We start from the raw sequence: 14466 nt of genomic DNA on the forward strand, positions 1-14466 counted from the left end.
TTCCGCTCATTTGTGGCCTCATGTTTTTGAGGGCTTGAGATCTGAGCAGTAATGAGATTTTGGCTGTTTTTGTTTTTTTAAATATATTTTTATTGATTTCAGAGAGGAAAGAGAGAGGGAAGGAGAGAGAAAAACATCAATGATGCTCCAGAAAATACTGGTAGTAGTACATTAAAACTTTGGTTTTCCTTTACTCTTGTTTAACTCTTTCTTTTCAGCTATTTGTCAGTGATGAAAGCAGCCTATTACTTCTTGATAGTTAATTCTTAGAGGTTTTGTTGTGTCTTCAGCTCCCTGATGGGTTGAAGTCAAAGCTACTATAATTTTGTAGTTGTTTTGGTTGTTAGGATGAGAACAGTGGAGTTTTGTGGCTGTTTCCTAATTCCCACCAGAAGGTGTCATATTAGTACCGTAATGTTTAGGACATGTTTTATGGACCATGTGTGAGTGTGGCACATAGTAGTTTTCCTAGGCATTATCTCCCTTTAGAGATCTAATTTGATAGGTAAGCATTATTATCTTTCCATCCCATTATTTGAAGACATTTTGTTTTGTTAGTGAAGTGACTTGTTCTTTAAGTTGAGAATTTTAAGAGTTGCGTTTCTTCAATGGGCTATATTTGTTCTAGTCTTTAGAATCTTCTGTGATGATAGAAATGTTCTCTATGTGCTTAGACTAACCACATGTGTCTCTGGAGCACTTGATTTGTGGCTTGTGCAACTAAGGAAATGAATTTTTACTTTGCTCTATATTTAAATAGCTCTATGTGGCTACCTTAATGAATATAGCACAGGTCTATCGTTATACATGCTATAGCAATACAAGTAGCTTCATATACAGTTATGGTGAATAATACACAGAATCATTATACTTTTTATTAAAATTTTGTTTTATTGCTTAAAGTATTACAAAGAGTAGTATACATGTCGCCTATTTCCCCCCCCCCCCTTGACCTTCCCCTGGCAATCATTATACTTTTAACTATAGTTCTATTCTTAATATCTACTTTAAGACTTTTTGCCTTTTGATTGTTACCATTTGAAACATTGTATTAGTCTGGGTTCTTTGTGAGAAATAGAATGTATAAAATTCAAAGTAAATGAATAATTAGCTTTGCAAGCTAATATACATTTTAAATATCAGCAAACTATTTGATGGTCTAATTATGGAAGAGGTCCAATTAAAGCCCAAATCCAGTTTTATATCCTGAGGCTTTAGCCACTCAACTCTGTAGTCATTCATGAAGTTCAAATACAGACCAGCCTGAATAAAGAGAAATGTGTTTATTAGGCGTATAAGCTATGGAGATATAAGTAGAATTGTTAATTTAAAATTCCTCAATCACAACAACCCACACCTCTCCAGCGTATAGTATGCACTGTGAAAAGGGCTCTGGACAAGGGGGCTGAGGGCCAGGACACTGAGTAATAGTTTGATTGCCAACTACTAAATTAGGTAAATTACCTTTATAAAACTGCTTAGGTTGCTAATCTGTAAAGCAAAGTTAACTGACATTAGAACCTCAATTCTATAATTTTAAGGTTAGAAGGAATCTTTTTTTTTTTTTTTTATAACGTGGATTTATTTTATTTTATTTTATTTTTTTTAATTTATTGCTTAAAGTATTACAAAGGGTATTACATATGTGTCCATTTTATCCCCCCGCCCTAGACAGTCCCCCTAGCCTCCCCTATCCCCCAGTGTCTTATGTCCATTGGTTATGCTTATATGCATGCATACAAGTCCTTTAGTTGATCTCTTACCCCCCTACCTCCTGCCCCCCAACACTCCCCGGCCTTCCCGCTGCAGTTTGACAATCTGTTTGAGGCAGCTCTGCCTCTGTATCTATTATTGTTCAAAAGTTTATAATGGTCTCTATTATCCATGAATGAGTGAGATCATGTGATATTTTTCCTTCATTGACTGGCTTATTTCACTTAGCATAATGCTCTCCAGTTCCATCCATGACGTTGCAAATGGTAAGAGTTCCAAGAAGGAATCTTTTGTGATTGTCTGATTTCTCCTCTGCTTTTAGACAGAATGGTTGCTGTAAACTTCTTACTAACACACACACATATATAGATAAAAATATATTTAAAAATATATATCTAATCTTAAAGATTCAGTGCTGAATACCTCCTGATGAAACCAAAGTGATAATGTGATTGACCTTGTTTGTTTATTTGTTTTGGGGATTAGATAAATGTAGAGAAGGAAATATTTACATATGTGCCATTTTATTCTTTTTTTTTTGTAGCTGGACAGATTTGCCAGCATAAAAATTCCGGGGAGCAAGAAAGAAAGGCCTCCACTTTCCAACCTGAAAACTGCATTTGCAAGCAGTGATTGTTCTTCAGAGGCAATGGAAAACCTTCCGAAGCCACTGTCAGAGAAGGAAGTCTTAGAACTTTTCGAAAAGATGATGGTAAGAATTTTGATTCTTATGAAATGTTTGATGTAAAAGCCTTCACTTTTGGTTATGTTTTAGGAACACTAACATATTTGGACTTGTGTTCCATAGAGCGGTTTCTGATGTCATTTAAGATAGCACTTTAGGCATAGAAAGAGCTTTATGATTACAAAGATAAGACTGTGAAGAAAAATGTCATACCAGTTTTTTGTTTTATACAGGATATATAAAAACATAAATACTTAAAGAATCAAATGACATATTTTTGTCTTGACTAGATCGTCTAAGTGGTCTGTCTGTCTGGGTTCAGTTGCGTTTTAGAGTGATGGCCACAGTGCTCTGCTGTGTGCGTTCTTAAGTGTGATGATTTATTGACGTGATTTGTTTTATTTTTTTCTTGGTCCTCAGGATAACCAAGTCCTTATAGTCCTGCCTTTGGTATATCTGTAGATACTTGAACTCACTCATTTTGGAGTGTGCCTGTTCTGGAGGTGACACCTGAGGCCATTAGTGGCCTACTTCAGTTGTTTTTTTATTTTTAATATATTTTTTTGTTGATTTCAGAGAGGAAAGGAGAGAGAGAGATAGAAACATCAATGATGAGAGAGAATCATTGATCGGCTTTCTGCATGCCCTCTCCTGGGGATTGAGCCTGCAATCTGGGCATGTGCCTTGACCAGGAATCGAACCATGACCTCCTGGTTCATAGGTCGATGCTCAACCACTGAGCCACACCGTCCAGGTCCAGTTGGTTCTAAATGATGGGGATTCTCTGACAGACTCAACTCCTGGCTTTCAAGCTGGTTGAACTCATTTGACCAACAACCCACATATGTTAAGTATATTCAAATCAAATCATTTACCACAAATGAATGCTAATTTATATAAATAGATTATTTACATATATAGTTTCTACTCACAAGTTGCTTATCTCTTAGGATTAAAAACAAACAATTGAAAAATTAAATGAGTAAAAACTGCTAGAAGGTAGTATTTTTTTTAAAATATATTTTATTGATATTTTTACAGAGAGGAAGGGAGAGGGATAGAGAGCTAGAAACACCGATGAGAGAGAGAGACATTGATTAGCTGCCTCCTGCACACTCCCCACTGGGAATGTCCCCATAACCAAGGTACATGCCCTTGACCGGAATCGAACCTGGGACCCTTCAGTCCACAGGCTAACGCTCTATTTACTGAGCCAAACCAGTCAGGGCTAGAAGGTAGTATTAACTGATTAAGTTACCTATAAGTTCAGAATAAAAACAAACCACTTTCGTTTTTGAGCTACCTCATTAGCTTCAGGAGAAACCAAAATGGAAAGGAAATCATAGTAGTTTAGGGGAAATTTAGCAGAGAAAAGTGAATTAGAGAAAAGTCTTAACTCAGGACAGGATTAAGATACAGAGGGAAGGGCATTCTTTTGTTTTGGGGAAATAGCAGTGAGCAAAGACAGACATAGGTTTCAAATAGCTCATGATTGGGGGGTGTCAGTGAAAGGTTGGGAAAATTAGACTGGATTATTATTTGTGACAGATTATGAAATGACTGTATGCTTTTCTGAGGAGTTGTATATTGTTTCAGCATGATGATTTACTTTGTATATGTCAATTTCACCTATTGGTTTTGACAGCCTTATTTAGTTTAGGGGGAAATTATTGCATTTACCTATTTAGGTTAACATGTAACATGTGCTTGGAATTTGATAAAATGTTCAGCCAGAATCAGCAGGTGTACTCGCCATTATATTGCCTTATTTTCTTTTCATCAACAAGTATTTGTGTTCAGTGTTGCTCCTGAACTTTCAGAAGACCCCAGAAGGAAAGACTGCCTAGTTTGTGTCTTCTGGGATTTTTAATTTGAATTAGAGATTCCTAACTTTTCATTGTTGAACATACGTTTTATTAGTATTGCTTTGTATGGAGCCTAGGCTTGGGAACATCTTACCTATTATGTTAGTTCTTGAGAAGTGCTGATTTTGGTTTTAGATAAACAAATCTGTATACCTCCTTACTAACTCTTGTCATCACGAATTGATATAATTTCAGCCGAGAACAAAAAAACTTAACTTTTGTTGTTGTTGTTAGTCTTTGCCTCTCTTAATGAGGCTTGCGTTAATGCGGCTTGTGTAAAGGTATCTCTCTACAAAAGGATTAGGGTGAGGGTTCAAGATGGTAAAGTACCTTTTCTCTCCCCTTAACCCTGTATCATATGTGGAACCACTTACTAAATTATCTGTGAGATTCTGGAAGGGTATGTTTTTGGTTCATGTGTGACTGCCTTGTTAAGATAAACATTTTTTTTTTCTTTTTGATCGTAATTGCTGGTGCCATCTGAATAAGTAGAGCGAGTAGGCTATTGATATTAGACAGTTGTGGAGGCCACATTTTATCATCACAAGCCATCAACTACCTGGAAAGTATTGAATATAGTTTATGGTATTCTGTCTGAACATAATTACTTCAGAAGTGTTTTTCTGTTAGTCTTAACCTTCTCCTGCTGAGAGTATCAATTTTAATAGTATGTGCAGGGCAGATGGCTATTGACATTTCTAAAGTCTTTACAGAATAAGTATTTAATAACTGGGCCAGATTGCTTGTTAAATCTTAAGTCTCTGTTGTCAGAAGATCTTTTGCAATCAAATTCACTTTACTAAGCAGAATATTACATTGTTGGTTTCTCAGGGCTGCCCAACGTGCTAATGAATGAGTTTGTCACAACTAAGTACTTTTATGAAAATGAGGAACTCAAAACAACCACATAATCTCAGTGACATTCCATAGTAGACATTTATTTCTTAGGGAAAAAAAGAGGAGTAGCCCGACTTGTGTGGCTCAGTGGTTGAGCGTCGACCTATGAACCAGGAGGTCACAGTTCAATTCCTGGTCAGGGCACATGCTGGGGTTGTGGGCTTGATCCCCAGTGTGGGGCGTGCAGTAGGCAGCTGATCAGTGATTCTCTCTCATCATTGATATTTCTCTCTCTCCCCTTCCTTTCCTCTCTGAAAGCAATACAAATAATATTTTTTAAAAAGAGGAATAGGTTCTTTCCTTTATGATTCCTTGATCCTATCACAGTACATTGTAGGGAAGATCTGCCGATGATTCTGAAGATGAGGTACATCTTTTTCCTTCTTTAAATACTGATTGATATTACTCAGGATTTTCCAAGGCACCACATTTTTGACAAATTTAAAGCTGTTTCTGTGGAGGATGCAAGCTTTAGATCAGGTTTGATTTTTGTCTTGCAGCTTTGGTGGTATTTTTATTAATAAAAATTATTTTGACGAAGCAACAGGCAATAATTTGCCACTTTAACCTTTTGGAATTTGTGCCTATAGAGGTTTCATACCATTTAAAATTTGCGTCTATATTCTTTGTTTTCACATTGTGCAACTTTAATGTAATTCTTATTTAACATTATCAAAGGTATTTAAGTAATTTTTACATGAAGTAAAAACTTTGTTTTGAAGAACCTCTTTTCCCTTCTTAAGACAGTCCTTTGAAAGACAGTGTGCTGATTTGATTACTTAATGAATGTGAAGTACATGTAGTACTTCAACATGGGTACTCATTTCACTTATTTAGGAAATTGATTTACTTGGTCTCTGGATAATAATTTCAGTGTGCTTTTTTAAAAGTAGTGATGAATTTTTAGTTTTACTTCTTAAGGGATTTTTCTTCCATTTGTCTTTTGGTGAAAAAAGAAATTTTACCTAAAGCCCAGATTGGGTTCTCTATGGATCTAGTTGTGTGAAATAGTTGTGTGGACATTGTTCTATATAAAACTCAGATTTCAGTAGTTACTCTTGAACTCACTGTAGATATGTGTAACTGGTTTTTTGAAAGAGGTGACATTGTAGGTACAAGTCGAAAGTGACTTGTGCATTTCTACCCATTGCCTCTTCAAATCAGCGCTCTCAGCTTATTCTTTTCTGCCCTTGGATGAAATCCCTGGCAGGTCCCAGAGCTTTCTGTTCACTTTCAGGTAACAAAAACCTTAGTTCAATATAAATAACTTAATTTTCATCCTAAAAATGTATCTCTCTTTCCCCCTTTCAAGCCTGCTCCACCTACAGTCTCCAATAGAGGTTGTGAGTTTGGCCTTTTCTCTGTTTCTGCACATTACTTTCTCTACTCCACACTTAATGTTTCCTCTAGGATTAGATTGGAGGTGAGGGGAGGAAGAGCGAGAGTACAGTTGCCGACCTACGGTGTTTGTAACCTGGCATTTTTTGTTGTTCTGGGGTGTTGCACTTCTCATTGCTGCTGTAACAAATTACTGCAGATTTGGTGACTTGAAAACAACACCAGTGTATGTCTCACATGGCCACAAGTCCAGGCTGGCTCACCTTGTTTCTCTAGGTTTTATAAGGCTGAAATTGATGTCTAGTGCCTGGGCTCCTATTGCAGAGGCTTTGGGAAAAATCCTCTTCCAAGTTCATGTTGCCAGAACCTAGTTCCTTGCTGTTGTAAGACTGAGCTCCCAGTTTCCCTGCTGCTGTCACTGGGGGCTGTTTTAGCTCCCAAAGGCTCTCTCCTATCTTTCATGTGGGCCCCTATGTCTCAGATATATCAAATCCATCTCGTGCTTCAAATCTCTGACTTTTCTTTCTGTAGCATCTCTTGCCTCCATCTGGAGAAAGTTTTCTGCTTTTAAGCACTCATGTGTTAGGTTGGGCACATCCAGATAATCCGGAATAATTTCCCTGGAGATTTTAAAGTTCCTAACCTAATTGTATCCACACAGTCCGTTTTGCCTGACAGATTACAAATGCTGATTCATTGCACCTGTGGTATATTCGTAGTCCCCTCTCAGCTTTACCTACAGTTTCCTTGTCACTGGTGACATTTCCTTTGTCTGGCCTTCTGCACCAGGCTTCCATGACCCCATTCCTCTGCTTGGGTCACTTTTTGGATGCAGTACCTCTAAGATGGCCCAGGCCTTCTTCTTCCTTGAGATCCACATCCTATCCATAGAAAGCTACTGTGTCCTTTGCTCCTAGCTCCTGTCCTTTATCTTGAACCTTCAGAGTCTGTTCTCTACAAAGAGTAGTTTACTCTGGTGCTTTCTCCCTACAGCTTTTAATTTTTGCAATTGTTTTTTCCTCTAATTCTTAGTGGCTTTCTGATCATCAGATTCTTTTTGAAACATATAACTCCCTCTTTGCATTTCTCTTTCTTTTTTCTTTGTTTATTGATTTCACACACACACACACACACACACACACACACACACACACACACACATTGATCAGTTGCCTCCCACACATATTCCAACCAGGGATCGAACCTGTAACCTGGGTATGTATCCTGACCAGGAATCGAACCCACCATCTTCTGGAGTAAGGGATGGTGCTCCACCCAGCTGAGCCTCATTGGTCTTGGCTCCTATTTTTCTTTGGGCACCATGACATTTCTTTCCTTTTCCTCATTTTTTCCCTTTCTGGCCAATTCTATCAGTTTACTTTGTAGGTTTCTTCTTCTATCTGTCCTTTTATTTGCTTTCAGTGTTGCTCTGGCCATCCTGTCTTTTCTTTATGTACTTTTATTCCCTACACACTCCTCCTGGGGGACTGGGTCCCTTTCATGTTGTATAATGTCCCTATATTCTGATACGTTGCTGGGCCTTCTACAGAAGAACAGCTACAATCCATGTCTCTAACATTTGCTAAACCTTAACAAACTAGACACTGAACTCTTTATTTTCTCTGCTTTATTGAAATATAGCAGACACAAAACATTGTGTAAGTTTAAGGCATTCACTGTGATGATTTGATAGACATATATATGTTAAGAATAATATTCACCGAGCCACTGTAAAATGGAATTGGAACTGTCATCCCAGAGAAATTGCCTTGTAAGTCTAAACTCCTCATACCTTTCAAATGTTAAAACAGGGCAAACCAACCTTTGGACTGGGCCTAAACATTGTGTCGAAAACAACTGCAAAAATAACAAGAAAACATATATTATGACTATAGGACTAATGACTACTAGAATAAAAATTAAAAATATTGTTAAGCCCGGCTGGTGTGGCTTGGTGGTTGAGAATCCATGAACCAGGAGGTCATGGTTTGATTCCCCATCAGGGCACATTCCAGGTTGTGGATTTGATCCTCAGTAGGAGGTGTGTAGGAGGCAGCCTGTTAATAATTCTTTCTCATCATTGATTTTTCTATCTTTCTCCCCCTCTCCCTTCCTCTCTCTGAAATCAATAAAAACATACAAAATAAACATTGTTTAAAATTGGCAGTCACAGTTTTAGCTTATCTGCACCAATAGAAATTCATTCAAATTGGTGCAGCCACTGTGGAAAGTTAAAAATAGAACTATTTTATGGCCCAGAGATTCCACTTTTGGGAATATATCCAAAGAAACCCAAAACACTAATTAGAATATGTGCACCCCTATGTTCATTGCAGTGTTATTTACAATAGCTAAGATTTGGAAACAGCCCAAGAGCCCATCAGTAGATGAGTGGATAAAAAAGTTGTGGTATATTTAAGTGGAATACTACTTGGCCATAAAAAAGAAGGAAATCTTGCCTTTTGTGACAGCATAGATGGACCTGGAGAATATTATGTCAAGTGAAATAAGCCAGAGAAAGACAAGTACCATATGATTTCAGTTATATGTGATATGTAATGAACAAATAAACTAACAAAATAGAAACAGACTCATAGATACAGAGAACAGACTTACAGCTGTCAGAGGTGGGGGAAGGTTGGGGGAGGTTGTGTGAAAAAGGTGAAGGGATTAAGTAAAACAAAACAAAACAAAACACAAAACCCCAAACAACCAACAGCTCAGACACAGACAACAGGATGGTGATTACCAGAGGGAAAAGGGTGGTAAAGGGAGGTAAAAGAGAGTAAAGGGGGTATAAATGATGATGGAGGGAGACTTGATTTGGTGAACACACAGTATAATATACAGATGATGTATTATAGAATTGTACACCTGAAACCTATATAATTTTAACCAGTGTTACCCCAATAAATCTAATAAAAATTAAAAAAAGTTAATTTACAATCTATGTTGTTAAAGTATTAGTAGAACTTTAACAACAAAAACAATTTACTCTTCAGACAGACAGAAACTGAACTTTGATTTGATGACTGCTCATGTTATAGTTTTGAATGAGGTAATATTCAGTTAAATAGCCAACTGTTAAGATTTTTTTTCCATTTAAATAGTAGATATTTATTTCTGAATACTGAAATATTGACCTCATTCAAATTGCTCACCAGGCCTTATACAATTATGTGTTCTATGTATTTTCTGCTCGGTGTTTTCTTGATAGATATTTAATGAATTGTATACATGTAACAATATATTGCTGTATCGAGGTAAACTGCTATTTCAGAGCTGTTTTAAAATCTACAGCTTCAGTGTCATTTTATACCTATTCAGTGTAGTAGGTGTTTCAACGTATGTGTGACTAGCCATGATGCACACTGACCACCAGGGAGCAGATGCTCAATGCACAGGCATGGAAACATGGAACAGACTGATAAATCTCAGAGGGAACGGGGGGAGGGGGGAGGTTGGGAAGAGATTAACCAAAGATGTTATATGTATATTAGAGGCTGAGTGCACGGATTGGTGCATCAGTGGGGTCCCTCGGCCTGGCCTGTGGGGATTGGGCCAAAACCGGCAGTCTGACATCCCCTGAGGGGTCCTGGATTGCAAGAGGGTTCAGGCCAGGCTGAGGGACCCCACCGGTGCACGAATCCATGAACCAGTCCTCTAGTAGTGAGTAATTTTTTTTTTTCATACACAGTTTTTTAAATTTTTTTTTTATAGTTTTGAGTAATTTAAAACAGGTTCTCAATGTTCTTAGGCCCCCCCCACCCCTTTAGTAATAATTATTCCCCAACGTCTCCATTCCTTCTTTTCCAGTGAAAATCTTTATAGAGAGCTTATGTTATCTATACTTACAATTTAGAAAAACAATATAACATCTCGCCATACTGTATAATAAAACAATATTATTTCAATATAAACAATGGGCCATGACTACTCAAGAAGGTTCAACACAGTCACACTCTTGAATACCTATGCACAACTATTGGTAAAGCTAAAAAAAAAAAAAAAAAGAAGAAGAAGAAGAAAGAAAACACTCTAAAAAAGTATGACTGTAGAGACTATAATTTATAAAGTAGTAGTTCGATTCTTGGAAAAATCCAGTGTATATTAAGACCACAATAAGAAATATTTAATATGTAGTAATTTACATATGAATTCCAGTTTACATCTAATTCCATTGAATTATAGTTTAGGCTAAGATAATTATGATTCACTCTTTCTCTTTTTATTTTATTATTTTTTATATAATATATATGTACATATGTATATTTATTGACTTCAGAGAGGAAGAGAGAGAGAAGCATCAATGAGAGAGAATCATTGATCAGTGGTCTCCTGCATACCCCACACTAGGGACTGAGCCTGCAATCCGGGCATGTGACCTCCTGGTTCATAGGTCAGTGCTCAACCACTGAGCCACCCAGCGGGAATTGGCTTCTTTTTTAAAACTTCTCCACTCTTTTTCTCCCCCTACCTCTCTCTCCTCTCTCTTTTTTTAAGGTATGTGCACCTTAAAAGTCCTTCGGGAAACAGGACTTTTTTTTGTTATTTATTTATTTTATTATGTAGGACTAGCCCGTGTGTTGCAGAAAGTCCAGCACACCTTCCCCCTGCAAATCTTGGTAGTATCACCTCGGTCACAGTGGCAACCAGATGGCCCAGACATTTTCCAAATGCATCCTAAACGATGTTAAAGATTGTTGAGAATCACTGGCTTAGAGGGAAAAAAAGGAAACGAAACAAACCATTATTCACATAATAGGATATTACTAATTAGAACAGCCAAGAGAGACGTTACTAACTACTACCTTTTATTGGAGTGTCAAATGGAACAGCTTATAAGATCCTAAATATTTATATCAAGGTGCAGTGAAGGGAATTTTGACTTAAGTGCTTGAACAGTTTGGTAGCCAAAAACTGAGTCAGCTAACGGCAGAAACTACAGTGTCTGATGAACTGTAGCACCCTCTAAAACTTGGAAATCATTTAACTTGCTGGGCTCCTTAGGTGATCCAGCGTTCTGAATTTTATGGTCTCATTTCTAAGTGGATATGGCATTTGTATACATTCAGGTGTTTTACATTGCATATCACAACATCCCAAGGTTAAGATCAGGAGGAAATCTGATTGAACTGCCCTTCTCTTTCAGCCTCTTCTGTCTTAAGCTCCTTTCCTATGCCAGAACAACCTCTTACTTTAGCAACTTAATTGATAGATACTGGTAACAATTCTTATATATATGTGAATATATGTGACTTGTATTTTTTTTTTAGTGAGGTATTGGCCTGTAGCAACATCTAGGTCACTTAAATCCTTGTTTTGAATGGTGCTTGATCAATGTTAGGTTTTTAGGTGGTAACCTCTTTTTATATGTGTAATTTTTATATGATTTAGCACATCGATTAAAGTTAAGTAGTTAGTGAGTATTTCAGATGTGATGGAGAAGAGAATTTAAAACTATAGAATGCTTCACTTATCTGGGGGAATCAGTACTAGGTAATTGATAATCGTTGCTTATAGTTATCAGAGTCTGTAACGTGGTTGGCTTATTTACTTTTTAATTTTTTTGATACATGGAGCGGCTCTTTCAATATGGTATGAGATAGCTTCAGGTACAGTTGTAAAAAATACACACACATATGTTGAAATTGTTAATCCTAAATCTTACTGACTTTATGAAAGGCAGATATCTTCAACTGTCTAATTATCTATAGTGATGTGAATGTGATTTTACTAGCCTGATGTGAATTTGAAAAGCTGTTTTGGTAAGTGTTTTACTTCTGAAGATAATCTAGAATACTTTCTTCTCTGTACCTCAGCTCTTTTTCTCTCTCTCTTCTCCAGGCAGAACTACACGTAAATCATCCCAAAACAATTAATGCTGCTTTAGTCACAAATTATTGATTTTCCATTCATAGTGTATGTAGAGTGGCTGCTCTACTTAGATTCTAAAATGAGGCTTTTAATTGTGTTTTCCAGGAAGATATGAATTTAAATGAAGATAAGAAGGCACCATTGCGGGAAAAGGACTTCAGTATCAAAAAAGAAATGGTGATGCAGTACATTAATACTGCTTCGAAGACAGTAAGTAAAACTGTCAAGTGGAAAAATACTGCTGAAACACGTGATAGTCTGAAAAACAATGCATTTGTCTAATGAAGTGCGTAAGTTTGTGGGAAACTGGAACCAGAGGGCTTTGAATGTATAATTAAAGGCACAAGAACTACAAGATTGTTTAATTTAAAAGTAGTTCTCATCTTACAACTTTTAAACTGCTTTTGTATTTCAGCCACTCACATTGCTAAGAAACACTGTGATTAGTTGATTTATTTACTGTAAGACAACTTTTCTTAAGAGTGAATTAATATGTTTATTGACTTTATGTCACTTGTAAATTGAGATATTTGTATTATAGAACAGTGAGACTGATTTTACTCTAACTGCTTAAATCTGGATATATTACAGTGGCTTGAGGCATATCTTCAATGTGAGTTTTCCTATGGAGAAAGTAATCTTGTAGCAGATTATAAATGTAGACATAGAAAGGAGCATTGAGCATTCACTTGGCTATTAGTTCTAAGGAAAGATGAAATATGTGGGTGGAAGTAATGAGTAAATGTCTAAGAAACCATGACTGGCACACAGAATCAATTACATTTATTTCATGGACCAAAAATTGAGCTTGACCAGTCATATAAAAATTGTAAATAAATAGGTTAGATGAAAAATATAAAATGGAAGCTAATGAAGCAATCAGTAGAAAGACTGTAGGAAATGATTTTGGCTGAAATTAAGATGGAATTGGATTAGGGAGAAATGATATACTGGAGTCTCACTGGATACTTTAATCTAAGGCCAGGTTAAATGAATATGAGTTACTTATACCTTAACTCCACTTATTTGCTAGACCAGTCAGTGACTCTCTGGTATTTCTTTTTGAAGGAAGACTCAAATGATGTTTAATTTTTAAACATGTCTCATGTTCTGGCAGGCTGATATTCAGCTGTAGGAATCACTGAGTGCTGTGACTTCAGCTCTTTATATAGATGGGCTCTGTACCTGCTATTGTAATATAATATTGTCTTCGTCGTTTAATGATACTTGGACATCACACATTAGCATTAGGAACCAGAGCTCTTATGTTTTAGATCAATTTATTTATTCTCTGTTTCATCTTACTGTACCTCTCTGGTCCTTAATTTCCTCATTCATAAGCTGGAACTAATATCCACATGGTTTGTTGTTAGAATTAAATTGTTTATTCCAAGGTTAAAACAAAACATTCTATTATTATTATTTTTGATCCTCACTGGAGGATACGCTTATTTATTTTTCTTTCCTTTTTAAAAAAATTGATTTTAGAGGGAGCAAGGCAGGGAGAGAGAGACATCGATGTCAGAACATTGATGGTTTGACTTTTGTAAGTGCCCCCACCAGGGATCGAACTCGAAACCTAGGTTTGTGCCTTGACTGAGAATGGAACCAGCAACCTTTCCATATGTGGGACTATGCTCCAACCAACAGACCCACACCGGCCAGGACTTTTTTTAACCCTCACCTGAGGATTTTTTTTTTTAATATAATTGATTGAGAGAAAGAGAGATGTGCGAGAGAAACATTGATCCCTTGTCTCCTGCATATGCCCCAACTAGGAATCTAACCTTCTATCTTTTGGCGCATGGGATGATGCCCCAACCATCTGAGCCACCCAGCCAGGCAACATAACGGATTTTATAACCGGTGGCTGCCTCTGTGGTAGCAGTGGTGTTAGTAGCAATTGTTTGTTGTTTTCTTTTTCTTTGTGATTTGTTTATTGTTTGTGCTGTTGAAATTATTATACCATAATTAAAAATGTAAGTAAATGTACATCAGTAAAATACAATTTTACTATTAGTGAGTCTATATTTCTAAGACATTCATTTGTTCATCCATCTTATTTATTAAGTTTCTATATGTCAGACACTA

At 36.7% G+C, this 14466-nt stretch overlaps 1 protein-coding gene across 4 annotated transcripts in view; it reads left to right on the forward strand.

Moving 5' to 3' along the window:
- Positions 1-14466, forward strand: part of DIAPH3 (diaphanous related formin 3) — a gene marked incomplete at its 5' end in the record, with an annotated part of 567305 nt that overhangs the window by 57471 nt on the left and 495368 nt on the right. For 2 of the 4 annotated variants that reach the window (XM_081083267.1, XM_081083268.1), the window contains 2 exons: positions 2258-2425; positions 12481-12585. In XM_081083267.1, coding sequence (XP_080939393.1) covers positions 2258-2425; positions 12481-12585 — 273 coding nt within the window. The remainder of the gene's footprint in view (positions 1-2257; positions 2426-12480; positions 12586-14466) is intronic. The other 2 variants (XM_081083269.1, XM_081083270.1) reach the window with 2 other exon arrangements.

This window comes from Myotis nattereri (assembly GCF_964212035.1).
Source record: "Myotis nattereri genome assembly, chromosome: 2".
NCBI classification, from domain to species: Eukaryota; Metazoa; Chordata; class Mammalia; order Chiroptera; family Vespertilionidae; genus Myotis; species Myotis nattereri.